This window comes from Lentinus tigrinus (assembly GCF_003813185.1).
Source record: "Lentinus tigrinus ALCF2SS1-7 unplaced genomic scaffold L226scaffold_1, whole genome shotgun sequence".
In the NCBI taxonomy this organism is placed as follows: Eukaryota; Fungi; Basidiomycota; class Agaricomycetes; order Polyporales; family Polyporaceae; genus Lentinus; species Lentinus tigrinus.
This window is the reverse complement of record NW_027137910.1, coordinates 2,588,274-2,616,106: the sequence shown is the minus strand read 5'-3', so window position 1 is coordinate 2,616,106 and position 27,833 is coordinate 2,588,274. Positions and strand designations below refer to the sequence as shown.

General features: G+C 55.4%; 11 protein-coding genes across 11 annotated transcripts; 6 read left to right on the top strand and 5 right to left on the bottom strand.

The window, feature by feature from the left end:
• Positions 1-74: 74 nt before the first annotated feature.
• On the bottom strand, positions 75-6,171 carry L226DRAFT_549286 (uncharacterized protein). Its single transcript, XM_067682667.1, has 22 exons — positions 5,451-6,171; positions 4,928-5,306; positions 4,170-4,223; positions 4,084-4,109; positions 3,852-4,018; positions 3,413-3,764; positions 3,305-3,358; positions 2,885-3,252; positions 2,813-2,825; positions 2,610-2,759; positions 2,451-2,552; positions 1,608-1,801; positions 1,447-1,583; positions 1,341-1,394; positions 1,260-1,289; positions 1,108-1,203; positions 1,041-1,057; positions 943-983; positions 826-888; positions 661-771; positions 547-606; positions 75-488 (listed from the first exon to the last, which is right to left on the bottom strand). Exons 1-22 carry the CDS (start codon positions 6,121-6,123, stop codon positions 375-377), a joined length of 3,255 nt encoding a protein of 1,084 aa, XP_067543146.1. The 5' UTR covers positions 6,124-6,171; the 3' UTR covers positions 75-374.
• Positions 6,172-6,185: 14 nt separating this feature from the next.
• L226DRAFT_31010 (uncharacterized protein) lies at positions 6,186-7,360 on the top strand. Its single transcript, XM_067673786.1, has 2 exons — positions 6,186-6,456; positions 6,524-7,360. Exons 1-2 carry the CDS (start codon positions 6,400-6,402, stop codon positions 7,034-7,036), a joined length of 570 nt encoding a protein of 189 aa, XP_067543145.1. The 5' UTR covers positions 6,186-6,399; the 3' UTR covers positions 7,037-7,360.
• A 9-nt stretch (positions 7,361-7,369) lies between these two features.
• On the top strand, positions 7,370-9,246 carry L226DRAFT_528728 (GAMM1 protein). Its single transcript, XM_067679447.1, has 7 exons — positions 7,370-7,526; positions 7,587-7,674; positions 7,728-7,899; positions 7,968-8,208; positions 8,270-8,443; positions 8,497-8,737; positions 8,797-9,246. The coding sequence occupies exons 1-7, from the start codon at positions 7,473-7,475 to the stop codon at positions 8,850-8,852; spliced, it is 1,026 nt and encodes a 341-aa protein (XP_067543144.1). The 5' UTR covers positions 7,370-7,472; the 3' UTR covers positions 8,853-9,246.
• Positions 9,247-9,271: 25 nt separating this feature from the next.
• On the top strand, positions 9,272-10,851 carry L226DRAFT_31047 (sure-like protein). The gene is made up of 6 exons (XM_067673790.1): positions 9,272-9,552; positions 9,618-9,677; positions 9,728-9,804; positions 9,867-9,929; positions 9,981-10,014; positions 10,074-10,851. The coding sequence occupies exons 1-6, from the start codon at positions 9,384-9,386 to the stop codon at positions 10,721-10,723; spliced, it is 1,053 nt and encodes a 350-aa protein (XP_067543143.1). The 5' UTR covers positions 9,272-9,383; the 3' UTR covers positions 10,724-10,851.
• A 26-nt stretch (positions 10,852-10,877) lies between these two features.
• Positions 10,878-13,088, bottom strand: L226DRAFT_30904 (glycoside hydrolase family 16 protein). The gene is made up of 14 exons (XM_067673775.1): positions 12,731-13,088; positions 12,636-12,671; positions 12,555-12,566; positions 12,364-12,480; positions 12,272-12,306; positions 12,180-12,221; positions 12,076-12,122; positions 11,951-12,023; positions 11,851-11,894; positions 11,640-11,799; positions 11,445-11,585; positions 11,371-11,385; positions 11,225-11,307; positions 10,878-11,166 (listed from the first exon to the last, which is right to left on the bottom strand). The coding sequence occupies exons 1-14, from the start codon at positions 12,970-12,972 to the stop codon at positions 11,008-11,010; spliced, it is 1,206 nt and encodes a 401-aa protein (XP_067543142.1). The 5' UTR covers positions 12,973-13,088; the 3' UTR covers positions 10,878-11,007.
• Positions 13,089-13,395: 307 nt separating this feature from the next.
• On the bottom strand, positions 13,396-14,501 carry L226DRAFT_497649 (60S ribosomal protein eL15; the record flags this gene model as incomplete). Its single annotated transcript, XM_067677625.1, has 5 exons — positions 13,396-13,770; positions 13,830-13,916; positions 13,970-14,160; positions 14,216-14,370; positions 14,424-14,501. Coding segments are annotated over 5 exons (607 nt in total), but the record flags the coding sequence as incomplete, so codon positions are not given.
• A 468-nt stretch (positions 14,502-14,969) lies between these two features.
• Positions 14,970-15,529, top strand: L226DRAFT_565131 (uncharacterized protein; the record flags this gene model as incomplete). Its single annotated transcript, XM_067683754.1, has 3 exons — positions 14,970-14,990; positions 15,056-15,066; positions 15,121-15,529. 3 exons carry the CDS (start codon positions 14,970-14,972, stop codon positions 15,527-15,529), a joined length of 441 nt encoding a protein of 146 aa, XP_067543140.1.
• A 413-nt stretch (positions 15,530-15,942) lies between these two features.
• L226DRAFT_475917 (MFS general substrate transporter) lies at positions 15,943-18,564 on the bottom strand. Its single transcript, XM_067676689.1, has 8 exons — positions 18,204-18,564; positions 17,963-18,153; positions 17,418-17,907; positions 17,303-17,362; positions 17,155-17,248; positions 16,935-17,106; positions 16,808-16,881; positions 15,943-16,742 (listed from the first exon to the last, which is right to left on the bottom strand). Exons 1-8 carry the CDS (start codon positions 18,422-18,424, stop codon positions 16,065-16,067), a joined length of 1,980 nt encoding a protein of 659 aa, XP_067543139.1. The 5' UTR covers positions 18,425-18,564; the 3' UTR covers positions 15,943-16,064.
• A 266-nt stretch (positions 18,565-18,830) lies between these two features.
• Positions 18,831-19,965, bottom strand: L226DRAFT_528724 (uncharacterized protein). The gene is made up of 4 exons (XM_067679446.1): positions 19,479-19,965; positions 19,277-19,418; positions 19,157-19,227; positions 18,831-19,103 (listed from the first exon to the last, which is right to left on the bottom strand). The coding sequence occupies exons 1-4, from the start codon at positions 19,706-19,708 to the stop codon at positions 18,965-18,967; spliced, it is 582 nt and encodes a 193-aa protein (XP_067543138.1). The 5' UTR covers positions 19,709-19,965; the 3' UTR covers positions 18,831-18,964.
• Positions 19,966-20,146: 181 nt separating this feature from the next.
• On the top strand, positions 20,147-24,540 carry L226DRAFT_549282 (ras GEF). The gene is made up of 12 exons (XM_067682666.1): positions 20,147-21,120; positions 21,172-21,319; positions 21,369-21,569; positions 21,622-21,828; positions 21,891-22,353; positions 22,410-22,480; positions 22,532-22,673; positions 22,729-23,299; positions 23,358-23,458; positions 23,517-23,816; positions 23,870-24,104; positions 24,158-24,540. Exons 1-12 carry the CDS (start codon positions 20,323-20,325, stop codon positions 24,293-24,295), a joined length of 3,375 nt encoding a protein of 1,124 aa, XP_067543137.1. The 5' UTR covers positions 20,147-20,322; the 3' UTR covers positions 24,296-24,540.
• Positions 24,541-24,681: 141 nt separating this feature from the next.
• L226DRAFT_475914 (DEAD-domain-containing protein) lies at positions 24,682-27,590 on the top strand. Its single transcript, XM_067676688.1, has 8 exons — positions 24,682-24,830; positions 24,880-25,612; positions 25,678-26,207; positions 26,262-26,443; positions 26,514-26,700; positions 26,758-26,878; positions 26,943-27,019; positions 27,072-27,590. Exons 1-8 carry the CDS (start codon positions 24,693-24,695, stop codon positions 27,408-27,410), a joined length of 2,307 nt encoding a protein of 768 aa, XP_067543136.1. The 5' UTR covers positions 24,682-24,692; the 3' UTR covers positions 27,411-27,590.
• The last annotated feature ends 243 nt before the right edge of the window (positions 27,591-27,833 follow it).

The window sequence follows — 27,833 nt, the reverse complement described above, 5'->3', positions numbered from 1 at the left end:
GGTCAGCGGCGTTTCTACTAAGCTCCGGCAACACAAGGGCTGCATTCCTACGGCGAGGTGCCGCGACTTCATCGAGACTTCAAGACATGAATATGAGTAGCTATGTACAGATACATCAGTATATACAGCGTAAAGAGCACAAATACATCACTAGCAGGATAGCATAGATAGCAGAGCATATGGATAAGCAAGCAATAGATCACATCACCAAGAAGTGCAGGTGTGACAGTAGGCAGAGTGTTCGCAATCGTGATCATGGCGTTCGAAGACTTGCGTCCTCGCGATGGTGTCGTTGACTGGGACTCCATCGGTGGTTGTCTTCGATGGGGTCCTCGATTCCTAGGCATCAGCAGCGAGTTCCTTCACGGATCTGATTACTCGGCTGGCTGTTCAGTGGCCGTCCCTTCCGCATCCGCAGCGACAACATCATCGTCGTCATCGTCGTCATCGTCGTTCCCGACTGGAAGGGGTGCCTGGCCAGCAATGCGCTACGCGATGTTGTATTGGCACATATGTCCTCTGAAGATATGTAAGTGTAAGGCGCACCTTCAGAGCAAACTTGCAGACGAGGTAGCCCTTCGGGTTGAGGCCCTTCTCCCTCCACGCCTGCATACGGCTAGGTTAGTAAGGTGCTGCCAACAAGGGACATAGATTCCCTACCTTCTCGACAGTATACAGGCCATCATAGCGGTAGCCTTCAGCGGGAGCGTAAGGCGAATCGAGCTTGTAACCACGAATCACCCGTACGGGCTTCTTGGTCTCGGAAGACCTCTGCAACAGCGTCATGTTCTATTCGCGCCACACGTCGATAGCCGAAAGGCTTACGAGCAAAGCCTTGTTATAATTATTGTCAAAATCTTGATCACAGCTCTGCGGTGCTGTACGCAGCTAGGACCGACACATGAGTACGTGGCGAGAGGGTAGAGAGACAATCAGCCATACGTTCTTCGGGTTGGTCTTGGTGCCCTTAAGATCTCGGCCACCTGAAGAAGGTTCATGGCGTCAGGATGGAGAGTCATACCGTGGTAGTGAACACAGACCTGAACCCGTGAAAGTGCTGGGAAACCCTCGATAAGCTGTTTCAAACGAGATATGCATAACACTCACAATGCCTCCCCAAGGTCGATATCATCTTCGTAACCACCAGATAGAGCAACGGAGTATGCACCCTGTGGGCCTGCGGATATACCAGCAACCCACGGCCTGAGGTACGGTCAGAAGGTCTGATTGCGGATTGCGAAGGGGCAACTATCACTCACGCATGGATCGCATCTCGACTGCATGCCTCACTATAACAAACATGAGCAATATGGTCATGGGTACGTGAGGGTATCACATACCGCGTCTCCCACCACGATCCAATTGGGACGCCCGGAATGGCGCCATACGTCTTCCTAACATAGGCCCTCCGTTCACTGCAATCAAAGATGATAGCGCAACACTCACGGGTCGTACTTCCTAATCATGGTTTCGCGCGGTGTGCCTTGCATCCCAGCTCGCGCTTTGGCACTAACCACGCGTGGCAGCGCGCGAGCCGCCGCCGTCGAGCTGCCACTATCTTCGTTATAGTTGGTGGTCTTCCCCTTGTTCCTCGCGCTCCTACGCACACCCGACACGATCCCGTCTTCGTCCTCAATTTTTGAGAGCTTCACGGGGCGTTCAGCGTTCTCACCCTCTCCGTCGGACGTGGGCTCCTCGAGAGGGACCCCACGTTTCTTCGACTGATCAACGCGGGCCTTCTTCGTTTTCTGCTTGGGTGGAACGATGGGCTTTATGTTGAGTGATTGGAGAAGAGCCTGCGCTCTAGCAATGTTCGCGAGGCGTTGAGCTTCGTATTCGATTGCCATAGTCAGTAAGAAGTTGAGCTCTCAAGGCAAACAAGGAGGGGTCGGTGAGGGTCAAAGACGCGTTATAGACGCCCCCGCTTAGCCGCATCTCAACAGTTGCACCACGTGATCGCGTCGTAGCCGATAGCAACTTTGTCGCCCCTTCTCAGTCTCCAGATACATAGGGGGTCTAGATATTCATGAGATGATGATTGGTATGTGTACAATGAATGTGATGTGCTGCTCCTATCCATATCCGATACCTCCGCTTCCGCAGTCTTCCCACCTCCCGAATCCGCTCGTGCGCGCGCGATTAGTACGATCCGGAGGGCGTGAATTCCTGGAAGCCTAGAAAGTTATGGGGGAGGCCCGGGGGCGAGAATGGCCTGGCGTCAACACCTTCGTAAGTAGGGATGCGGAACGGATTCATCTCGAACGGACTCGCGAGGGGGGACAGCTGCTGCTCGGTGAGCACGTGTGGCAGCGGGCTGCCGGGCCCTACGCTAGGGCTTCCGACAGACGATGGGTTTCTGCTGCCCCTCTCGTCAGACCAATCGTGCATATGCTCTGTAGCGATAGACGATCAGTTGAAGCAGCAAGAGCAAGAGTCACGATAATACTCACTGCCGATGAACTTGCATTTGCCCTGTTTCCGGAAGACGCACTTCGGGCCCTTCGGACAGTAGTGGTTCATGATGCAGTTCTCGCCCAATGGACACTTGTTACCTGTGTGTCCCTCAATGTGAGCATCCCGGCGTGCGGTGATAGCTGTGCTGTACTGACCGTTATTGACGGCGGGACACGGCCACTTCTTCGCGTTCACACGCAAATCCGCAATTTGTTCTGAGGTCAACGGGTAGTTGTGTTCGTACTTGCAGTGATCCCCATTGTTACACCTTGCCAGATAGAAGAAGTTGCAAGGTGGTGGTCTCTCTGGCATAACATGAGTTCATGGTTGATGTTAACTTATAGAGAAGACAACATACGCTTGTGTAGTGGCTGACGGTGCGCGTTATGGTAAGTGCCATGTAGAACGGAGCACAAAGCGCGTTGCATACCTGATCAGGGTCGAGTGGCCGAGGCTTCCTCACCGGCGTCCCGGTCTTGGCAACGTTTGGAACCGGTGTGGAGGGCTTAGAGTAGCGTGCCTTGTCGTTGTCCTGAGGCAGCGGCATGGGCTGTTTCGGTGGCTTCGGGGATTTACTCGCCGCGCTGCCAATAGCATTGGCAGCTGGGCCAACTTTCTGTTTTCCGTTAGTTTGCAGCTTCTTCTGGATGAAGACGCCGTCGATGTTGAGTTGCGGGAGGTTAAGATTGTGGATCTCGTGAGCGAGGTCTTTGTAGCCCTTCAGCAGAATGACCTTATCCAGAAGGCCTTCGTTCTGCAGGAGGTTGAGCGTAGAGGTGTAACCGTTGTCATGTGCACCTGTGTAGAAACGTCTGAACATCTGGCAGAGGGTATAGCAGACGGCACGTACCACCGAAGAACACTTTGGAGGTTTGAGGAAAGCGAGTGAAGACACGGAGATACTCTATGCGCCAATGGTCACCTCACAGACCGCGGAACCACACACGTTAGAGCGCACCTTTGATCTTTGAATCTGCAGCCTCCTTGCCGTTACCGACATCGACAATGGAGAACAACGGGGAAGCCTGGTTGAAGCCCAGGACGAAGGCCTCGAACTCCTCGGTCGTGCACACTGAGTTGTTCGTCAGCGTATCCAGCAGTCCGTTCTTGTTGCAGTAAATGGTGAGCCACAGTTGGCCACGACCGGGTACAGACGCCTCTGTCGGGTCCGCCGAGGAGAGGTAGTCGGTGAGGCCTTTGGTGAGGAGCATGGCGGCTTGCCGGCCACCGAACTGGCCCTGCTTGATGAGGTCTGACGAGAAGATGTTGCCATCTCCATCGATGAGGCACACAATCAAAGGATTGTCCTCCTGTTGTCGGAAAGATATGGGACGATGGAGAGGGGTATGTACGTTGGTACGGCAGCTTACAGAGGCAAAGCGGACAGGAGTGCGCACCTTGAGAGCCCCGATGCTCCTCTCAAGCTTGAGCACAGTCTTGTTCAGGACCTTCCTGTCTCCATCCGCGGTCTTGAAGGCATCTTTCCACACCGACAACTCCCGCTCGAGCTCCTCGACCCGCGCCTCGAGCTGCGTATTTTTGGTAAAGGTCTTCTCGAAAAGGGCTGTGTGAATCGTAGCCGTAGTCAGAATAGAGGATCGCCAAGCCACAACACAGGTATAATGGTACCAGTTTGGTCTTCGAGAAGTCGCCTCCTGCAGCAACGGTGAGGTTCGCGGTTGCGGGAAGCTGGAACGGAGAAAGGGCGGACGCACCAGACTGCAAAGTCCGAGATATTCGTTACGTTGTCGTCATCCATAGCCGTTAGGCTTTAATTTCGTGATACTTGAACACGTTTAGTCTGTGGTGTCGTGTGGGGGAGTTTGCATGAGCCCCAGGACGAGTCAAGGTTTAATAGGCAGAGCCTGCCGCAGCGGCGGGCCATATACACGACCACAATAGGTATCGGGGTCCTGGGATCTAAGCGCCCATATAATACGGCAGCACAAAAACACAAGATGATGGGCCTCTCTACCCCGGAGTAGTACCCGCGGCCCCATCCAATGAACCAACATGCAGCTTGCGAAGTGACAAGAGCGCAACTGCGCGTACATTCCTGATGACTGTCGGCGACATACAAGACATGCGAAGATGGAACGTTCCTATTATACAGTGCCCATGCGAGATGACTTCCGATGCGCGATTGGCCTGTAGCGGCTAGCCACTGTGGCCGCTCTGTCGACGTGCCAATTACGCCCTATCGGTCACAAACAATGCTGTCCGCAAGAACACCTCTCTAGCCTCGCTATCGCCGGATGGGGCATAAGTAGCGGCTCTGTTCCTCGTCTTCTTCCACAACTTCCACACCCCTTCCAGTGCAGCCCGGAGGTCCTCTTCATCCCCGTCTTCGATACCCCCAGAAACGCCATTACCGTCCACCACTGCGGAGTGCGCACCATGAAGTGACGACAGCGCAGAGGCATGATAAGCTGCGTGGCTCGCATGGACGGGTCCCGCAACAATATCCGCGCACTGCAACCCGAGAGCAGGCGAAGATGACAGGTCCGAGTCGTCGCTACCACCAATGGTAGGTGAGCTCAGAGCTTCCTCTACGTCGAATGATCCGTCAGGCGCGGGACTCTCCGCATGACTTTCGCGAGGTGTGATCGTCGAGAGAAGCTGCGCCAACTGTGTTGGAGAAGCGGGATCCCATCTCGAGTTGCTTCGGGGTCGAGGCATGATTGACGGGGGGATGGGAAGCGGTTCAGCGTACGTATCCTCCGACGGGACGCGCACTGGAACAGGGAGCGGCACAGGAGATTCCTCCGCCTTTTCGCTTTCTGAGCGTACGGAGGGCAGAGGTTTGCGGCGGGCCTGGGGTATAGGTGAGGGTATCGTAGAATCCGCCGTTCCTGGAAAGGACGCTCACGTGAGAACAGGTGCTAACGGTTAACGCATGACCATGATCCAGAGCCCAGGATGGGTCACCGGGTACGAACTACGGTGGGTCATGGACTAGTCATGGAAATGAAGTGGAAAACCGGGATGTGGCTGACCTTGCACAGAGGCATACTGGGCCCAGTATGCGTCTTCAGACGAAGCAGCAGCGTCCTTGGCGGCGCCAGGAGCTCCCTCCCCGTAGTGGCTGTCACCAATGTCGGTTGCGCCGTATGCATTCCAATAGTCGTCATCGTCACTGTCGTCTTGGAGGCCGTCAACATCAAAGCTACGGGGGTATGATGGAGTAGCAATTGAGTGCACGGAGACGGGATTGGGAGCGGCGGGAGGTACGAGCACGTCCTCGAGATCCGCTCGACATCCTGGAGGGAAGGGCATTAAGTCCGTGTTGTGGTACCTCCAGTCTCCACCATCGTCGTCCCATTGAAGGAGAACCCTGGGGCCGTCATGGGTACCGCCGGAGAGATCAACGTGCGCATAGAAGTCTTCGCCGTCGAATGAATACTGTACGGGGAAGAGGGTGGGCTGATCGTCATCTATGGGCCGCGGACGCGATTCGAGAAGCTCGATGACATGAGCCTTTTTCTCCGGTGACGATGGCCAGCATAAGTACTCGTCAGGGTGCTCTGGGGAAAGGTGGAGAAAGTGATGGCGCTGCAGCAAAGGCTTGGACAGCAAGTGAGGTGGGATTGCGTGCGTGAGCTGGGACGGGGGAGCGATGTACTGGAGAAGAACGTGAACGACGTTCGGGGAAAGGGATGAGGGCGACATGAGGGAAGAGCACACGTACGGTGACAACTCGTGAGGCCAAGAGGGAGGAAATATACCCCGGGAATGCGGGGTAGGCTCCGTCCGCCCCGGGGTCGAATGCGGTAGTCCAACAGGCGCTGGAGGAACAGGCGCTCGGAGGGTGCCGTGGCCGCGACGGTCTCAGCCTGAACGCCTGCGACTGCGAGAGTCGAGGCAACACCTTTTCTTCAGAGTTAGAGCCTGCCTAGCTTCTCTCCTTTCCTTCCGCATCTCTCTCTCGTCCACACTCACGACCTCATGCGGTGCACATACATCCTCACCTGTCTCCTTCTCCCTCTGCTCGCCGTCGCCCAGGTGCGTATGCCCGCCCAGCATCTCCACGTCCAGCTTTCCTTATGGCCGCTCTCTCTCCCTCAAACAGTCGTCCACTGGGCCTGCTAGCGGAAGCGGAAGCGGAGGCGGATCTGCAACTTCCCCTGCTCAGACAGCTTCTGGCAACTCTGGCTCGGCCGCATCCGGCACCAGCCAAGCCTCGGGCAGTGGGAATGGTACCGCTGCTGCCTCACCGTCCATCACAGTCATGACCTCCGTATTCACCACCGCTGTCCTCGGGAGCAACCGTGTATTGTCCACTATCACTTCAACCCAGCTCATTACGAGCACCATCCAGCCCGCTGGGAATGCAACAAGTGGAGGGTCCTCTGCCACTTCCGCGACATCGTCGTCTTCCCTCCCTCCCCCGACGACTGCACCTGTCAGCATCGACGGTGGGGCATCTATCGCCGGAGGTGCACCAAGTCCAGGAGCGTCCGGAGCAGGTGGTGTCTACGGCCCCGATGATGGCTACATCGCTGCGGCGCTGGCCCACCACGCGAACCTGGCACTCGTGGCTTTCACGGGCGTAGTGGCGGGCGCCGCGCTGGTGGTGATGTAGAAGAGGCATGGCTGTTGTGGCTCGTTGTTGGCTTGGTGATTGGTAGTAGTTGGACGCATCTACCCTCGCATTGGCATCTGCATGGACATCTTGTAACACACTCACGGACACTCTACTATCGTATGTGCGTAATTGGACCGTAGCCCTGTGGGCACGATTTCGTGCCCATCCTGCTCTTCGTTTGCCGTTTGTGCGTATACTTTAGAGAACTTGGGCATCACGTACAATGACTACTATGAATCTCGATCTCTAGAGAACTTTGCAATTGCTAGCCGGTGGCAGCGTCGACGTAACTCGACGAACCCGTGAGAGTCGGAAAACTTGCCTTCGATCGATGTACCGACCTTTTCACTCACTCTATCGACCTCTACGCTTGTCTTGTCTCCCAGTTTCTGCTCGTCGTCTGCAACACTTCACTTTGCTCCAACGCTCGTTCATGTCCTCGTCTGACGACCACCCAGCCAAGAAGCAGAAGATGGATTCGTCGAAGGTCGGGGCAGACCTCCTCCACTTACAGTCCTACCCCGACTAACGCAAAAGCTTCGCGCAGGTAATCGGAACCCACAACGGTACCTTCCACTGCGATGAGGCTCTCGCTGTCTTCCTCCTCAAGAGGACCACAGCATACGCAGACGCGGGTACGCGAACGTCGACCCTCTTGGGAGGACTGCGTTCACCTTGCGTCCGACAGGCCTCAAGCGGACCCGAGACCCCGCCATCCTCGACACATGCGACATAGTCGTAGATGTTGGTGGCAAATACGATCAGACGATTCAACGGTTCGACCACCACCAACGGGGCTTCAGTGAGGTGTTCGGGCACGGCTTCGAGACGAAGCTGTCATCTGCCGGGCTTGTCTACAAGTGAGTTATTCACCACTACCGTTCCGCCTCCCTTTGCCAACATGTGCACTATTCGTCGCTTGCCGCAGGCATTTTGGGAAGGAGATCATTGCCAACCGCCTGCAGATTCGTCAAGACGACCCCAAAATCGAGACCTTGTGGCTGAAGCTCTATAAAGAGTTCATTGAAGCCATCGACGCCATCGACAACGGTATCAACCAGTACCCCACGGACCTGCAGCCCAAGTACCGCATCAGGACCGACGTATCTGCCCGCGTCGGCTACTTCAACCCTGCATGGAACGAGCCGGCCGATGCACAAACAGTCGACGTGAGTACTGCTACCTCGAACCACGTTCATTCGACTCGAGGTTGACCATATGCATGTCCAGGCGAAGTTCCTCCAGGCGTCCGCCATGGTCGGTACCGAGTTCTTGAACCGTCTTGACTATTATGCCAACGCCTGGCTTCCGGCGCGCGACCTAGTTATCGCCGGGCTAGAGAAGCGCAAGCAAGTAGACTCACAGGGACGTGTCATTGTATTTGAGCAATTCTGTCCATGGAAGGTACGAATGTGTTCTTGTCTTCCCGGTATATCCCTTGACGAGCGGTAATTTAGGAACACCTGTTCGAGCTCGAGACGTCCCTCGAAATCCCTGAGGCTGAGAAGCCCCTTTACGTCCTATACCCCGACGAGACTGGCGGTAACTGGCGCATACAGGCTGTCCCTGTAGCACCCGAGAGCTTCGAGAGCAGGAAGGCTCTTCCGGAGCAGTGGCGCGGTGTCCGCGATGACGAGCTGTCCAAGCTCTCCGGCGTCAAGGGATGCATCTTCGTCCATGCTAGCGGTTTCATCGGTGGTGAGTATTTCATATGTCTTTTTCCAAAATTTCCAAGTTAACTGAAGGCACAATCAAAGGTAATAAGACCAAGGATGGAGTCTTGCGCATGGCAACTCTCGCATTGGACATGTGAAGGAGACAGAACTTTACGTGAGGAAGGCAGGGAGCGAAAATTTGAATCCTCACACGGTACTGCGCAGTACCGGATCTTCTGTGAGGACGATATACGAGCGATGCGCGTCGCTTGTGTGCCCAGTGTGTCCCTTCGTTTTACGACGGTGCCCTTGGGGTAATGACATGCACTCTGAGTGGGGTGCAGTGTCCTGACGCGGGTACTCAGGCGCAGACCTGGTAGGGATTTGAGCGCGATGCTCAAGGATGTCCGTATTCCCGTCCGCGATATCCTTTGACAATACATACTTGCCGTATAAACCACTATCCTTATGACTTGCATCCTGGCTGTAGCAATATTAGTAGTAGAGCGCCGGCCTCCGGGCCGGTAATGGTCAGGATACCGGAGATCGGGCAGCAGAGGGTAACATCGTACTTGTCCTCTGCCATGTCCACCCCTCGCCAGAAACCTAGGGTGCTCCTGACTGCAAGTACATCTGTTCTGTTCGTCTTTGCGATAACGAGAGACTGAAGTGGTGGCCGAAGAACGACGATGGTCCTCCGGGTCATGAGTCCCCGTACATCTATGGCTTGTATAGGCACCTCACCAACGACCTTGGTAATGCCCTTGCTTCGTCTGCCAGTGCGTCAGAATACTGAAAAATGTCGCACAGGCTGGGACGTCAAAGTCGTGATTCCGAGCTCGCAGAAGTCATGGATCGGTGCGTGATCCAGTTCAAGTGGCGTTCCTAGGAAGTTGGGTGCGATGAGGCTTGGCTTGGTACAGGGAAGGCATATCATATCAAGGAAATTGTGAATGGCAGGTACTACTATCCCAGAGAACCAGGTGCGTCCAGCAGCTTCTGTATACCCTATAACTGCTCACCACCCGAGAAGATGGACAAGGGGAGATCTCGGAGACATCACGACCTCTGAAGGACAGCGAGGTTGCAGAGTGGGTCCTACTGGATGGAGTGAGTCCATCTTCTTCCTATCACTACATGACCTCACAAGACGCCGACACTGGGGATGGTAGACACCGGCTACCTGCGCAAATATCGGCCTCCACAACCTATACCATGGCGAGATAGACTTACTGGTTTGTTCGCACTCGCAGTCAGTGCCGCATGACGCGCTCATCTCCACCCAGGTTTCTGGACCCAATCTCGGTCGTAACAGCTCAGGTCAGTAGGCCGATATGCTGCTCTCTACCACGCAGGACCAACGCCATATGTTCCTACAGCTGCCTTCGCCCTGTCTTCGGGGACCATCGGTGCAGCGCTCTCCTCTGCGCTCTCCAAAGTGCGCTCTGTCGCCCTCTCTTACGGCACGGTCATCCACCCCACGCCCGAAACCTTCCACGAGCCTGCGCACCGCCTCGGCGCCCGCGTCATCTCGCACCTCTGGGACAACTGGGGTCTCGATGACGGCGGGATCCGGCAAGGGGAGGTCGACCTCTACAACGTGAACATCCCGATGATCGAAGGCCTCTTGAGCGAGGAGGGTCTCACGATTTGCTGGACCCGCATCTGGCGCAACTCGTACGGCCGCCTGTTCAAGACGCACCGCGCGCGCGACCCTGCGGCGCAGAAGACGATCTCGGCCGCGGGCCCAGACTCCCCAGACGAGGATCCGGAGGGCACGCGCACGGGCATCTTGGACCAGCAGGCATCGCCTAAGGACGTAGAAAATCTGGTGTTCAAGTTTGGACCGGACATGGGGGATTTGATCAATCCTGCTGCATCGAGCGTGCCAGTTGGGACCGATGGCTGGGCAATCAGGAAGGGTTGGGTCAGTGTCACGCCTATGCGTGCGACGTTCGGAGAGCCGACGGATTGGAACGTGGAGGGAGAGGAAGACATGGAGCAGAAGGTATGGAAGCTGAAGCTGTAGAGAAGACATCATCAGGGGTACCATGTAAGCTGCGTGGTGGTCGCATCTGTCATTGCTTGTGGCCTGGGTATACTCAGTAGTTCGGGGCAAGCAAGTCAGATGTTGTACAGCATCTATTCGTGAAAGGTCCGTGATAATACATCTCGACGTCGAGAGGGATCGTAAGTAAATCGTGATGAGTTGATACGTAGTGCCTCAGGGTGCGTGTACGCGGAGACATGGGTCCGTCGAGAGATAAGTCACGGAACCTGAAAAGTCATGGGGGCATGTGCGCAGCATTTGCCCTACAGAACGAACAACGCAAGGATGGGGAGAGTGAGACCAAGGGTGAACACCTGGCGGAGCGTGGGCGATTGAAGGTCGTGCCGTGCACTACCAGTCGCAAGACCCGTGAGGGTTTGCTTTCGATATACCTTGAGGGTGTTGATGTTCCAGGACGCGTTCTACGCACGGGACGCTTATCATGCACGAGATCACAGGCATGACGGGGAATAGACGCACCACAAAATTGCTCGGATCCATCAGGCGATCCGTGCAGGTCCCAGGGCATCCTGAAGTGGCGTACGAGTTCCCCGCCCAATCACCTGTGCACCACAACAAATTCATATCAGTGGACGCTTGACCGGAGCCTTTTGAGTTTGCCTCACCGCAGAAGGTGATATCTGTGCAATGTCCGGTCAGCCGATAGTGCGGATATGAACGGGAGCCATTGTGTACTCACCGAAGACGATGGAGTGGTTAACAAAATTGGCAATGGGGTCGCATCCGCTCGGATCTAGCACTGCGACGGGCTCACCCCAGCTGGAAGGGTCAGGCTGGCCACTAAGCACATCCTTGGGTACAGCCGCACGGTAGAACGACCCTGAACAAGACTTGGATCAGCTTCCAGGATCAACAGACGATGACAAGAACGCACAAACTGCGATGCCTGTGTCGTCCCACTTCATGGCGAACACACCACCGCCCTGAGCGTCGAAGATGGGGCCATACGACGCGCGACTCCATTCGGTGACACCACAGCCTGCGTTACCGTTGGCGTTCCCGTCACAATCTGTGTTGGGCACCCCGTTGCTTGCCTGCCCATTGTCGTCAGCGGTAGCTTATTGATGGGGTTCAAGAGAACTCACGACTATAGTGCCAGTGAACGTCGTATTAGGGTTGAGGGTGCAATCTCGATAGATATACTGATGAGTATCCGTCACGCCAATGAGAGTAGCAAGGTCATACTTGGCCCCGTGTGCCATGTCACTTGGTTGTGCGCATTGTCGTGCACGCCTTCTATGATATCAATCTCGCCAGTCTAGCATCGCAGTGGTCAGCCGAGCCCATCACGACATTTGCTTCGGACTTACGTAGGGCCATTGACCACCACCGAGGGTCCACCATGCTGGCCAAACACCTGTTCATACTTCTCTTCAGTGCGTGCTCCGAAGGAATGTGCAACCGGTCTGCTTACCACAACCCCACGGAGCATGGTTGAGATCGAGGATGAACAGCCCTGTACGAGCACTGAGCTTGAATTGTCAATGCACCCGCAAGTCATCTTACCAGTGTTGTACTGCTTTTGGCTGGATATACGAACACTAGAAGCCCAGGGTCAGCGGCTGCACACACGACACAGAACACCTTGGTACGCATACCTGTTACGGTACACCCCAGAGTCTAGCCAGGTCGTGTCATCTCCCTTCATGATAACTTTGCCATCGTCAGTGATGAAGGTAAGGTTGTTGGCTAGAGCAGTATCCCGGTCTGTGTAGCTGGAGTACAGCGGAGTGGGAGCTTCACTTGAGGACGTGCTAACTCCGAATGCCGAGTTACATTGTGCACTCACTTTACCATTCCACTGCAGTTCCCCCGACGTCATGAGCCATTGCATCTCATATCATTCCTTACGAGCAGGCAGGTAACGCACTGGGTAGGATCACCTCCGGTAAAGAAGTCGAACGTGCTGCCCATCCGAACCCAAGGTCAGTGCCATTCTGCGGTTCAACACCAAACCCTACGCACTCGAAGAACGTCTTTCCTTCATACGTATCCTGGATTGTCCAGATGAAACTTGACCCATTCTTGCTCGTCTGCAGGACTGCTCGCTTCTCCACGGACACGGCCTGCGTCACTGCGGCGTTGCCCAGTAGCAGTAGCAGGCCCCCATGAGAGGCAAGCAATACGGAGGACGAGCGGAACGAGCCAGGTGCGAGTCTAGCAACGGAAAGCAAGGACAGAAGCGTCAAAGGAAGGACAGAAAGCATCGCAGAAGTGGACTGAGAGGACGGAGACTTGGTCGGTGCGTCCCGAGATGACGGCAGAGCTGCTTATATGGCCGAGGCTTGAGCGAAGCTCGTGTATCCGGGTTTTATGAAAGCAGAGAATATGGGCGTGCCAGGGTATCGGGTGCGTGTCCGTCCGAGTCTATGCCCATGCAAGCATGCGACACCGAGGCAGCGAAGAGACCAGGGTGATCGAGGACGAAATTGGCCGACGTCAAGCCCGGAGACAAGAGAACGAGGCTGTTCTCGGACTTCGGGGAAGGCAGCCGTCCAGATAGTCCAGCTCTGAAAAGAGGTTGCACACCGTGATCGTGGATATCCCCTTCCTCGCCAGGCTGCGGAGTTCTCTTGGCTCCATCCGGTCATGGAACGTGTCTGCCTCATGCTGCTCAGACGCTTCTCTAACTACCCCGTGACGTCCATCTGTCCCTGGAGCGTCGCGCGCACGATATACTTAGATACAATCACCTCGAATGGCACACCGCACATGTTCGCAATGCACGCTACAATGGCCAACATGAGGTAGGCCAAATGAAGGCGGTACAGGAGGCAATGACCTCTTTTTGGCAAGCTGCACGGAGGCATACATCCATAACGAGCATGAGAGGACATGAGGGCGCAGTATGATGATGGTAGTGGGCAATATGCATGACACAGAACAAATACAGACACAAGCACGACAGTCTACCGGTAGCGACGGAGGCTGAGCGTGTTGTGCTTCTTCCAGGTCGACCAGCCCGGAGTGTGGTTGTAGCGGTGACCCTTGCCGAGACCACGGTTCTGCGTAACGGGGGTCCTCTTAGTACCTGCAAAGACATGTGCATCACACTGGAACTGACCTGCTTGCCAACAGAGGTGAGGCCACGAGCCTCGCGGCGCTTGTGCACCGGCTTCGTGATCCAGTTGATCCTGGGGTCGCGGCGGATCTACATGCGGACTTCAGGAATATTGCACGACAGGAGAACTGATGGTCACTCACAGCCTTGTGGTTGGGGTCGACGAGGATAACCTCGTAGTACTTGTAGACACCGTCCTGGTTGACCCAGTACGAGTTGAGCACGCGCAAGTTGCCGCACCGCCTGCCAACACGCTCCTCTGCAACGCTCCTCAAGCCGCGCTGGGGCTTGAGCTGGGTGACACCCTGACGAACGGGCTTGCCGTAGGTAGCACCTACACCAGACTCAGAACCTCTCTTCGTTTCGGAGACAAGAAATGTACCACGTACCCTTGGGGACGTGCTTCTTGCGGTTACCACGGCGGACACGGACACGGTAGACAACGTAGCCCTGCTTGGCCTTGTAGCCAAGACGGCGAGCCTTGTCCGGGCGAGAAGGGCGGGAGGCGCGGTGGATAACGTTCAGCTGACGGTACTCCCAGCACCTGCAACTGTATGAGAACGATGGCTGAGACGTAACCGGCCAAATCCTACGCACCGGACACGCAGAAGGAAGCGCAGGACATCCGACTGCTTCTTTTTGTACAGCTCGCCGATATACTTGTAGGCTCCCATCTTGCGGGCTGGAGGGGACACAAAGTCAGGTTCGCTGAAAGATGATGGAATGACATCCGGATGCCGAGTCGCCCATCCACCCTCTTTCCGCCATCCTTTCGCCACCTCTGTCGAGCAGCAGCATCTTGGGCTTCATCTGGGCAGTCTGGCATAGATTTCTACACTCACCTCTTGGGTCTTGAGGATAGTCGGGGGGTCGTCGAGCTGTTTTGGTGTATCTCGGGACACATTCTCAATCTGTTCGGGCGGTCGGCGAACGCCGGCACGTCACGTGCTCTTCCCGCGCACAAACGCGTCGCGTCGCGACGTTTGACCACGACTGTGGCCAGTAGTTCGCTCCCATGAGTGCGCAAATTGTCGGACCTTGCACAGTCCGCAAAGTATCAAGATGTGTAGTGGGGTAGGGGCTCGCTCCCGTTGGTTTCGGTTTGACTCAATAATATTGATATGTCCCACACAGTGTAAAGTGATGCTTTACTGCTCCAAAGAGGTCGGTCTCCGACTCCGTGCGAGCGACACTCAGTTCTTACTAACATTCCCGTGTTCCCGTGTCAGAAAGCAGACTGGTACGCGTTACCTCCGACTCGTCCAAGAGCAGACGCTCACGCGTCACCCTACAGGAAGCAGCACAAACTGATCTGCAGCAAGACGTACACCGGAGCATCTGCTCTCACACGCCCTCCTGACATCAAGCTTGCGGAGAGGATCATCGCGAACGACGATATCATGTGTCACGTTGACGGCATCCTCATCAAGTGCCTCGACCTTGAGCACCACCCCGAGAACGCTCAGAAATACCCCGTCGCGCTGTCTTGTCGCGTTGAACTAACAGACGCGAAGGGTGCAGCAGAGCGCATCTCGTACTATATTAGGGGAGAGGAGCCGCCTCCGCTGCCAGAGAAGCTATCCAAGCTGTTCCAGATCGGCAAGGCTGCGCTCATCCCAAATGAGAATGTGCCACCTACGCTCGACGAGACTGCTGAGCGGCAGCGCAAGACACTTCAGGAGGCAGGACTGTTCAGGCCGTGATGCGAGGAGTTCATGGTTCGCTGCATGTGGGTTTCGGAACAGTCGCGACGTGCTACTGCCCGCGAGTCATCACACCCGACATGATTCAGATAGCGGCAAGTCTCACGCGACCGAACTCAAACGAGCCGATGACGACTCCGGACAATCTCATCAAGTAAGTAGTTTCTCAACGTTGTTCCTAGCGTCGTCTGCTCACGAGTTCGCATAGTATGTTCGACGTCCGCGCGCTGAATGACCCAGAGAGAAACAAGAAGTTGTCAATCGTGAGCACAAGCCTTGTCAATCGTCGGGAATCAAGCTTATTCATGCGCTGCCGTAGATGGTTTCCACGAAGGATTGGTGATGCCCCAGGACACTTCCTACTTCTACTCCAGCAGGTCATCATAGTATCGTGAACGTACTCTATCGAACCCCTACCCCTACCTTACACATGAGTTGCACGTACTTGATGCTCATCGACATCCCACGTCAACAGGCCTATAAATATAATTGTACTGTATACAAGAATTTGGTAGTATGTGTCGTTAGCGTCTCGTCAATGTAGAGTGTAATTCCCGTGACCGCCTCCTCGCTCCTCTTTCGACCGTAGTCTGTACCATGCTGTACCGATGAACAACACCCACGCAAACGCGATGGCAAGGGTAGAAAGCACCGCAAAGACCTCTCCGCGTCTGACCTCGGGCTTCGACCGGAGCAGCTTCACAGTCACAGGGGCTCCGGACGAGTCCTCAGCAACTGCAGCCTCTACTAGATAACGGCTGCCACGGACAGTCGAGCGACGAGAACCACCCCCGAGTAGAGGTATGCTCTGTTGGGTCGCGGTAGACCCGTGACGAATATGGTGACTGAGACTGCCTCTCCTCCGGCGGGCGTCCGCGTCGCTCGTTGATGGCTCGGCTTGCCAGTCGTCGTCTCCAGACCCTGTGCCCTTCTGCGAAGGAGACTCTTCCTCGTCGCTATCATCATTAGCTTGCGGCAAGAGTGCACTCATGCGCCTCGCAGCAGCCTGACGCTGCTTCTTGTCCAAATGAGTGAGCCCAATAATTGCCAGAATTTCCAGGACGTTGAAGAAAACGAAGGCGTTCAATAGGTACTGTATATCCCTATCGTCGCCATCTATTGGTGACAGTTTCTTCTCGGTGGGCTTCTTGGACTTGACATCCAGCGCGAGACCCGCAAGCGTCTGGAAGATGGTCGAGCCAGTCTGCTCGAGCTAAGAATCGATATGGCGATGTATTTGTCAGTAGGAGGATTAAGTGTGGACGAGTTGATACGTACCGCCTTATGCGCACCAAGAGTCGTGGACACGTATTTGAGAGGCACGATACGAGGCACAATCACCACGAGCAGCACTGTCGCGCGCGTGAGTTACGCGTCAAATTGTCCAGTAAGTGCGAACCCTCACGTGGAGAGAACCCATGGCCGAGAGCAAAGGAGATAATCCCCGGCATAGGTGTCTTAGTCAACGACGGCGGCGCAGACAACCAGAGATAACAGCCGAGTGTCAATACGCCAGAAAGCAGGAAGAGCCTCATAACGAAGTTGCTCCTCTTGACTCGGTCAATGACAACGCCAGTCTGGATATGGGATTAATTCCAAGTTCGGAAAAGAGTGGAGATGCGTACAATGGGGTATAGCACCACACTCCCGCCTAAGACGTACGAGCCTTTCAGACTTGCATCCGCCTCTGTCAAGTCAAAACGGCGCTGCAGAATGTTCCTACGCGAATACGGTATGAGCTGGACGATAACATGCAGTAGCTGCAAAACGCACGCGACAAGGTGAGTGAAAGGCGACCATATCGCTCCACAGAGGACATTGAGACCTATGTAGCTATACTCTCTGTGAGCTACTACGCAACTTGGAAGGGGAACTGACAAGTACGTACGCCCAAAATACGTCGCCGAGCTTCGTAATATCCCTCAGGCGTACCATACGCTTCTTGGCGACCTCCTGTAGGGCCTCGGCTTCAGAAGAAATACCAGGGGTAGATGCTGCACGCGCATGAGCCTCCGCGTGAATCTCGGAGGCTTCTAGCTCGGTGCCAGATTCGCGAATCAGCCACTTCGACGCAGACAGATATACGATGTTGATGGCGAACGAGAAGGCGGAAAGGAAGGTGGCGGCGTAGAATGGGGCATGAGGACCGAAGCGCTGCGACAAAGGGTACGAGGTGAGCGCGGATATGAAGGATGCACCCTTTCCAGCGACAAGGCCGAGTGCGAGCGAGACCCCTAGGCCGTGAGACTTGAAGAACCGGACGATGATTGTCTCTTGGACAACAGCCAGTGGACTGACACCCATTCCAAAGACGAACATCCCCAACGCCATGACGCGCGCACTGTCTGAAAGGTTGCCGATGAGGAGACATGCTTGCCCTAGGAGCGGAGGCTTCAGCGTGGGGTCATGAACGACAGCAACGAGCGAACATACCAAGGAGAATGATTCCGGTAGCAAGAATGCTTGTGAACGTCGTACCTAGCCTACTGGCCAGTAGCCCACCGACAAGGGGAGTCCAGGTGCTATTGAGGGAGAAGGCAGAGATCATGAGGGAGAACTCTGTGTTATTGGTGCCCATCTCGCGTGAGAGACGCGACTTGAGAGGACCCAAGATGTATGTCCCACTGACGGCAGATCATTGATATGCTCTGGCACGAGGGATGGATAGACGTACTAGTGACTGCCCACACTCAACGAGCAGGCGCAGAGCAAGGCAAGAGAGCGAATGAAGTAAGCCCGCGCCGGTGAAGGATTGTTTCGTCCGTCATTATTCAAGAGAGCCTCCTCTGCCCTCCGTTCTGCAAGTTCTTCCTCGATCGAGTAGTATTCCGCTTCGTCCTCGCGTTCAACATTGCTGAGAAGGGCAGCTTGCACCGGAAGGTCAGAGGAGGACATGATGGGTGAAGGCTGGCGGAGCGACCACGGAAGAGCAAGTCCTAGCAGATCTTGTAGTCCTTGCACCAGAGCCGGGGATGAGGGAGCAGGTAAGGTATATACAGCGTAGCCGAAAGAGCCCGAGTTCAGGAAAGCAGGTCAGGGAGCTAGCCAAGGAATCGAGCCTGTGGGGGAACTGACCTGCCGATGATCTAATCAGATAAGATAAACCCGCCCTTGGGTCACCTCAGACGGCCAAATCTAATCTCCCTGATCGTCTCTGAGTCTCTTCCAACTTCGGACTGCCTCGGACGACGAAGCTCGCACCAAGAACGTCGAACTAGGTTGTCAGTTGTGCACATGCCCGCTTCACTGGAGCGACCGATTTGACTACTCATAGAATGAGCGCCACAGTCTTCATGCGCATGCAGTTTGAGAACAATAATTAGCCAGTCCGGCTGGCGGCGGGGCCAGAAACACATATTACAGAAGATGTCCGTGTTCAATGTCCATGAGATACGTACGCAAGTCTATACACGCCTAACGGTCGGAGTTGACCACTCATACGAATGTCCGTGAGTCTCTGATGAACTTCTTCCCTAGGCCGGTCCGCATCCACAGAATCGTTGCGGCCAACGTTACGCAGCAGAGGCTGAACTCTGTCCAACCCAACGCCTCCGCCGTGAGCGTTTGGCGACACCTGTTCAAGGGCAATCGTCAGACTGGACTTATGGTTCACACGACGAAACTTACCGCGATATTGGTGGATGGCCGGCGCAGTTGCCCCCACTTCGTGCGTTGTGCATGAGCCCTGCGCCGACACCCTGCAGACATGGTTAATGTTCCTTCGGAACTCGAGAAGATGGAACGTACCCATAACACAGAGGTGAGCAGAAGCCAAATGACGGAGCTTGCCACTTGGGCAAGTAGATGAACGGCGCCGTCAAAAATCCAGAGGACATAGGCTGTCGAGAACAACAACGTCCATGCTGACGAGAAGCACAGCAGGATCAGGCTGTTATGCAAATGGCTCTCCGTCAGACGTTGTTGACATCTGGAGCGACGAGGGACGGACAGCGAGTGGTAGCTGGGGCTGGCCCAGTGTCGAGCTTCGTTGCCAGCGCTGATGAGGAAGGCGGTGAGCCCGAGCTCTGCGGCAGCTGTGAGGGTCATGAGAGTGAAAAGGAAGGGGTGGTAATTGGCCCGCATCGCGGCTCGACGCTGTCGCATAGTGGTCGACGAGGGTATAGAATAGCGAGGGCCTGCCTCAGCTGGACGGCTATAAGGACTGCGAAAGGTATGCATGCAGGCCTCGCGACGCAACACTGGCGGTGAGACACGCGGAGAACATGCACACTCGAAGCTACTGGGATGTTCTCAGATGTTATTGGTTCGTTCTCATGATTTTCGCCGCCCATTTGAGGTGAATGAACAGGGATTGGAATGTCAATATACTTGCTGGTCTTCCATCGTATGGTTGGAATTCTGTGTGGCGTTTGATATGATGACTTTTTGAGCTTCTGCGCAGTGAAGTGGCATCCGATTCTGTACTTGCTCGTTGGATGACCGCCCTGTTCGCTGAATGACCTGCACGGATAGTGAATGCCTTCGGCGTGAGCAGCTGGACAGGACTCACAGACGTGAACACTGAACAGGAACGAGAGGGGTGCACGTCACATGATTGGAAGATGGCGGGCGGCCGAGGACCGCCCGGTGGGAAGTGAGGACGGCGCTGGGCTCGCTGCAGACGTTGCGACCTGCATCTGGCGACGGGCTCTTGACGGGCACGGCGACCTCTCTGCTCTCGTCCGCGTCCGCTCACTCGTCCTGCCCACCGCACGGCCTCGGGAGGGGCTGAAGAGTATACTTATCGGTCTGCTCAAGACAACCCCCATGAACGACGCCACCACCGCCTCATCATGACTCCCAAAAACCCTCCTATCGACCTGCCCAGGATTCCCTCCCTCCCTCCGATTCAGATGCCCGACACGTTTAATGCCAGCAACGGCCAGAAGAGGCCCGAATCACCCTCGTCTCGTCCCTCTTCCTCTTCCCCGTACGCCTCCCAGGACGCCTTCTTAACCGCTCACACGTCCTTGTCCCCGGATCAGCCCAGTTCGTCTTCTGGCAATGGTTCGCCTGTGTACTTATATCCCCCTGTCGCACCCTCGTTGACTACGCCAACTGGCCTGAGGAAATCCATATCGGTTGATTCCTTCGTCAACTACAAGCCCGGCATGGCGACCGCAAGGCCCAAACCTTCGAGCCCCCTTTCCTCCGACTTCCGGTCTTCCCAGGCCGATGTTGACCACGCCCCGCCCTATCCCTCGCGACAATCCGACGCGCCGACTCCCACCTTCCGCCCACCTTGGGCCGACCGCGATAAACGTGCGACTGCGCACTCCGCCTCGTCGCGTAGCCGTGGGACTAGCGTTAGCACTACGACGGACGATCGCGACCCTGGCTTTTTGGACGAATCTGATCTCGAACGCTCTGAAGACTTCTCAAGGCGCACCCGCAAGGGCAAACAGTCGTCTCGCCAGTCTGTGCGACCGGGTGAGCTCCCCATGCCATCGCGTCTGCAACCGAAAGGGTCAGTGCCTTCTATGCAAACTGGTCGAGCGGGACCACCCATATCGCCGTCCAGGAGCAGTAGCCTGAACGTAGGAGGTGCCAAACAGAGGAGTCTCCTGCCAGTCCGCACTCATCTTCAAGAGGTGAGCGCGTACCGAAATTTTGTGTTGACCCATATCTCTAATTTCGTCCAGTATCCTTCTCCCGAGATCACGCTGCTCGTTATCGGACCCCATGGATGCGGGAAATCAACGGTGATCCAGAAGGGCTTGAAACATTATGGACTCAGCAAACCCGAGGAGTTTGTGATCGACAGTCCCGGAGGCAAGGAGATCTTCACCTGTGCGTCTGACTTGCAAACACCGGTTGGGGGTGTACTGAAGATGTTTAGATACGGCACGGAGGGGCGTGATCCCTGCAGGTCAGGACGGCGCGGACTGCACACTGCGTGTGCTGGAGGCCGACGTTTCTTCTTTCAATTTGAGCGATGCTCGGGGTATCTGGGCGGAGGCGTCGGATGTTTGGGACGGGATACTCATATGCTATGATGCGACGGAAGAGCATTCACTTGCTCACGTCCAGGACCTCCTGTGTACGTTTTCTTCGTCAGCTCTTTCGCAGAACGCTCATCTGGTGTCGTGCAGATGCTTTCGGTGAGCTCCATGCGTCAGTCATCGTCATCGCCTGCAAGTCGGAACTGGAGCCGCAACGAGTCAATCCCGCTGATGCCGCCGATATGCTGAAGCCATACGACATCGGGCTCGTTCAAGCTTCTATCGCTACCGACGCTGGCAAGACAAAGATACGCAATGCTTTCCAGTATGTTCTGAAGGCCATCACTCAACCCCCAGGCATGTCTCCTCTCCTACATGCCATATATCAATACTTATCGCTAGTGCGTCTCCGCTCACAGAGTCAGGGGGGTTACACAGAAACCCAGCTTCACCCGCCTTCCTCACATCTAGCTCGCCGCCCCCGTGGGAGATCTCGCGCGCATCATCCGCGACGCCCACTGCAGCTTCTTCCCACCCTATTAATCCTCAGGCCTCGCCTACAAATCGAACATCAAGTCACGCCCCCTCACAGTCAACTTCACAGGCCACCCGTGCTTATCACAAACCCTTGAGTAGCACATCGTCCGGCATCATACCTGCCCCGGCATCTCCAACCCGAGCTCATTCAACAAGTGATCTGTTCTCTGAACACGAGAAATCCAAACGCGATGAGCGAGAGGGACACGCTGCGCTGTATAACGTCGCCAAGAACGGTAGCCACAACTCGCTGCATGCGCATACTGGACTCGGCACCGACGGCCCACCGAGCACAACGGACGTCTCAACCTCGGAGGGAGCCGGGAATCTATCCGTGAAGGAATCGTCAGTACAATCTCAACCATACTTGTGTCGTGATTCATGCTCAGATGTCGTCGCAGCCGAGCCCCCCCCTGGATGAGTTTGGATGACTTGCTGAACAAGCTTTTGTTTATGGCCGTCTGTGATGACGGTGAGCTGGTTTAACATCTGCTACGACTACCTAGATCTCATCATCTCACAGATCCTATCTTCATCTCCCATTTTCTGCTCACGTACCGCCGTTTCGCGAGTCCTCGCGCTGTTCTACTTGCTATGCAGAAACGGATGCGTTCGCTCGATCATCCGTCGGGAGATCCCATGTTCGCGTGTTACGCCCAGATGAGGTATGTCCGTCCTATTGACGGTAATATGTGCATCTGATGTTAAGGGTGAGCGCAGGATCTGTCAACTCCTAGACCACTGGATCAGTCTCTATCCAACCGATTTCGCTGTGTCTGGTGCCTCCGGTGCTCTCGCCGCTCTCATCAAATCGATCCTTAACAAGACATATCTGCTCCACTATGGTGCCGAGTTCCTCCCTTTCCTCGAGATGGTGTCAAGTTTGAAGGACAAGGACTCTTCATGGGGACTGAAGGTCGAAGACGAGAACTCTGACACTTCGAGTCTATCTGACGAAGAGCACTCGTTCCTCGTTGACAACGCGGTCTCCCAACGTTCCATGTCCCCCACACCAGTGACGGCGGATAATGGTTCAGCCGGCGCCTCCGGTTCACAATCCGGGTTCGCTCGCGAGCGCAAGGCCAGCCTGCCTTTGACTGCGAAGGCACTCATTGCTCTGCCCGCACCGGCGCCTCTTGGGCAGATGCCTGAAGCAGTCTCTACCAGTGTATCACCCAAGATGATACTACGAACATTGCAGGCTACCAGTCAAGCACTCTATGGCTGTGATCCTGCCGACATCGCTCAGGAAATGACCCGAATACAGTGTCAATTCTTCCTACGTATTGAGGTATGTTGTAAAGCTCATGGCATTCAGTTCTCCCGCCTAATCTGCGTGGGTCTCTTAGCCGCGTCATTGGCTCCAACACGTACTCGTGCAGGGCAAGAAGGACACTGAGGCAGATCCCATCACGGTGTACAACCTCATCTCCAATCACTTCGGCGAATGGTATGTCACCGATTCTACCACTATCTCCGCGAATTTTCCCAGCTTATAGGCGAACCAGGGTTGTGTCGCTCATCTTGTGTCACGACAAGCCGAAAGGGCGTGCGCGACAAATCGAGAAGTTCATCGATGTCGCAAATCGCCTGCGCAACCTGCACAATTACTCGGGATTGCGTGCTATCATTGCTGGCATCAACAGCGCTACATTTGAAGGCGACGAGTCCCTGGAGCTGCTGCGCTCTAAAGCGAGCGAGCACTGGAAGAACTTTCAGCAATGGGACCAGCTTTTGCAGTCCGTGCGCTCACATCAGAAGTACCGCATGGCCTTGAGGAATACGAAAGGCGCATGTATACCCGCACTGTGAGTTCCCCCGCGTTAGTCTTCCGCTACTGTCGGTACTCATCATACCTCAGAGAGATTCACCTTTCCGACCTCATTCGAGCCCACGAAGGCAATCCTGACTATCACGACGATGATCCTACCAAGATTCACTGGGCCAAGTTCAACATGATGGCGCGCTTCATCGACACGATTGTCCAGTGTCAGAAAGGCTGCCGCGAGAGCAGCGAGTACGACCGTTTCCCAGACCGCGTTGAAGTACGCCGGTTGTTCCTAATTCACCAAGAGGACATGCTCATGGACTACGAGGTATGCGATCTCCATATGATCCTCCGGTAGAGTATACTGATTGCTCTATACAGATGCAACGATCTCGTATCGCTCTTCCAGACCTAGAGTATGAAGACAACCTTAGGTCAGGTGGACCGCGTATAGCTCGGGATCCGAATCACAAGGACGCCGCTATCTTCCGCAAGATACTCAATTTCTCCTGGACCTGAACGAATCTATCGTAACGTGTCTCTGTCGCTTTCCATATACCTTGCTTTCCCCTTGCCGCCCCGCACATATCTATGATGATACATTACTCGTGGATTGTATTACCCTGTTGTCGACCTCTGCTATGCTGAATATGACGAGTCTGTATGCGGGCCTTTGGAACGCACCCTATATGATACCCTGTGCATGACCCTCACGAACAGTTACGATTCTCCCAAGCAATCAAGTTCTCATGTTCAACTCTGCAACTTACTGCAGGAGGACGTATGCATAGCACGCGGGCTCAAGTGCTAAAATGGTATCTTGCAGTGTTTGGCTGGAAGTACGGTCCTTCCACCCGGCACCGGACCGGACTGGCACAGGCGCCAAAATAATTTGTGCTCTTTCACACTCGTCGCCATGTCCAAGACTCAGTCTGCTGAGGAGGCTATCGAGCTCAACCCTGAATTCTCTTTTGACCTCTCCGGCGATCCTTACAATGACTTCCTTAACGACCATCTGGACGTGCAAGACCTTGTTAAAAAGGGCTCCAAGCCGGTATGCTGAAGCTCGGTATGTACTCCGGTGGCTGCTAACAATACACTAGGAGCCCATCTCAGTGGACGATATTATAGCGCGCCGCAAGCTTGGTGCTACCAACAGAAAACGAAAACGACTTGTCGAGGACGAAGGAGACGGCGAGGACCAGAGCATGGAGGAAGATGAAGATGACTCTGGGAGTAGTGAGGAAGAGGGGTATGAGGACAGTTCTGAAGGATTGGACGGGTCTGAGGATGAGTTCGAGGTGTTCTCGGTAGGCGAGGACGAGGAAGATCTTCTGGAGACATCCGAAGACGAGGGAGAGGGGGACGAAGACATGTCGAACGATGCGGGAGACGACGCCGAGGACGCTGCCTCCTCATCCGAGGACGACTCCGAGGAAGAAACACAAGCGGAGAAAGAGCGCAAGGCGGCCTTCTTTGACTCGGAGTCTGGACCCTCAGATGCTCACACGTCCTTCCTCTCCATGAATCTCTCCCGACCGATCATCAAGTCGCTCACTTCATTAGGCTTGACCACACCCACGCCCATACAAGCCGCGACGATTCCCGTCGCACTCCTGGGCAAAGATGTTGTCGGGAATGCCGTCACTGGTTCCGGAAAGACGGCAGCGTTCATTGTTCCGATGCTCGAACGGCTCATGTACCGCGACCGCGGGAAGAAGGCCGCTGCGACCCGGTGTCTTGTCCTTGTGCCCACTCGCGAACTGGGTGTGCAGTGCTACGAAGTCGGAACGAAGATTGCGGCTCATACGGACATCCGTTTTGCCTTGGTCGTAGGTTCGGGTGCCCTCCATTCTCAAGGAACAGTGCCCTGCTGACTAGTCTCGGCCTCCTCTTTCCAGGCGGTCTCTCTTTGAAGGCACAGGAAGCCAACCTGCGCACGCGCCCGGATGTCGTCATTGCTACACCTGGTCGACTTATCGACCATCTCCGCAACTCCCCTACTTTCACCCTTGATGCTCTCGACATCCTGGTGCTTGACGAAGCTGACCGCATGCTCGAGGATGGTTTCGCAGATGAGCTCTCTGAGATCATCAAGTCCTGTCCGACGTCGCGGCAGACGATGCTCTTCTCTGCCACCATGACGGATTCTGTGGATGAGCTGGTGCGCATGTCTTTGAACAAGCCGGTTAGGCTGTTCGTCGACCCGAAGCGCAGCACGGCGCGTGGCCTCGTGCAGGAGTTCGTTCGCGTCCGCGCTGGGAAGGAATCGGAGCGGTCTGCGCTGCTTCTGGCGCTATGCAAACGAACCTTCAAATCTCGTGTCATCATTTTCTTCCGGAGTAAGAAGCTCGCCCACCAGATGCGGATCGTCTTCAGCCTCATGGACATGAAATGTGACGAGCTGCACGGAGATCTCAGCCAAGAACAGGTACGCCGTCAAGGTTTTGGAGTCTGAACCTTAGCACTGACTCGCCATCAATAGAGGTTGAAAGCGCTACAACAGTTCCGGGACGGGCACGTGGACTACCTCATGGCTACCGACCTCGCCTCCCGTGGACTGGACATCAAGGGGATTGAGACGGTCATCAACTATGACATGCCGGGCCAGCTTGCGCAGTATCTGCACCGTGTGGGGCGTACGGCGCGAGCGGGCAAGAAAGGGCGGTAAGTCCGATTCGCCGACATTGACCTTCTTGGTAACTTCGTTGTATCTAAATTGACTCCCCCTTGACAGATCTGTCACGCTTGTTGGTGAGGCCGATCGGAAGATGCTGAAGGCGGCCATAAAGCACTCCTCCGGCGAGGACCAGGTGCGGCACCGGCAGGTCCCGCCGGAAGTGGTTAGCAAATGGTCACAGAAGCTGGACAATCTGAAGCAGGAGATCTCCGAAGTCCTGCAGGAGGAGAAGGAGGAGAAACAGGTTCGTGTGCAGGTGTTCCATGGCTCTATAGATAGTTGGACTCATGCTCGTTGACAGCTTCGCCAAGCTGAGATGGAATTGAAGAAAGGCCAGAACATGATTGAGCACGAAGCGGAGATCTTCTCGAGGCCCGCCCGCACTTGGTTCCAGACAGGGAAGGAAAAGGCCAAGGCGGAGGGTGAGTACCAGTTAAGATTTTCATTTTCGTAGTGCCCCAAACCGATAAATCCTTTTTCCTCCAGCGTTGAGTAAACAGCAGTACGAGGCCGGGTTTGACGCTGGCAAAAAGGGCAAGGCGAAGGAGTCAGCCGAGACCAAGGTACGTAAAGCGAGCACCTTGATCCGGCCTCAGCTGACCCTAGTCTCGCCAGCCCAAACGAGACAAGTTCTCTGGCCTCTCGAGACGGGCGAAGCGGAGGAAGATAGCGATGGAAGACGACGCGGAGGAGACTGGCGCGATCCGGGCGGCGGTACGTTCTGCGAAGAAGGCGTCGCGCCCAGCAAAGATTGGCGAGCCCGAGCGACGGAAGACATCGACAAAGAAAGACAAGAAGAAAAAGGCTGCGCGGTCGAGAGGCGCGACGACGCAGCAGAGTGGAGCATTTGCAAAAGAGATGGGGCAGCGAACAGCCCGGGAGGGTGTGAGAGCGAAGAAGGGTGATGTGATTGGGGGCATGGGGAAGAAGAAGGGTGGAAAGCGAAAGGCATAGAGCCTTGCGAGTTTGGTGACACGCATGCTGTCCCATAGTTTGTCACATTGCTTCACTATATCCCGCTGCCATGGTGCTACCTCCATGGCCGGTCACCATCGGGACTGTGAGATATTCACAGATTGAATTTGCGAAGTAGGGCGTAGCCGGCGTATTTAGCGGGTCTTCAAGAGGTAACGCGCAATGGAACCAAGGTCATCGCTGTCAGGCGAGCATCCTGGTCCGATGAGGGGCTTCCTGGAACCTTCAGCCACAAAGCCGTGACGGGACCGTGACGGTACGCGGTTCTTACGCGTCTCGCGGGCGCTTAGCTCGTCTTTCTCATTCCGGACAGTGGCCCGAGTGGCACGTCGCCCAGTCTCTGCTGAATGTATGCCCCGCTTCCTGCTTTCATGCAGATACATCGCCCGACGCAAGACACGC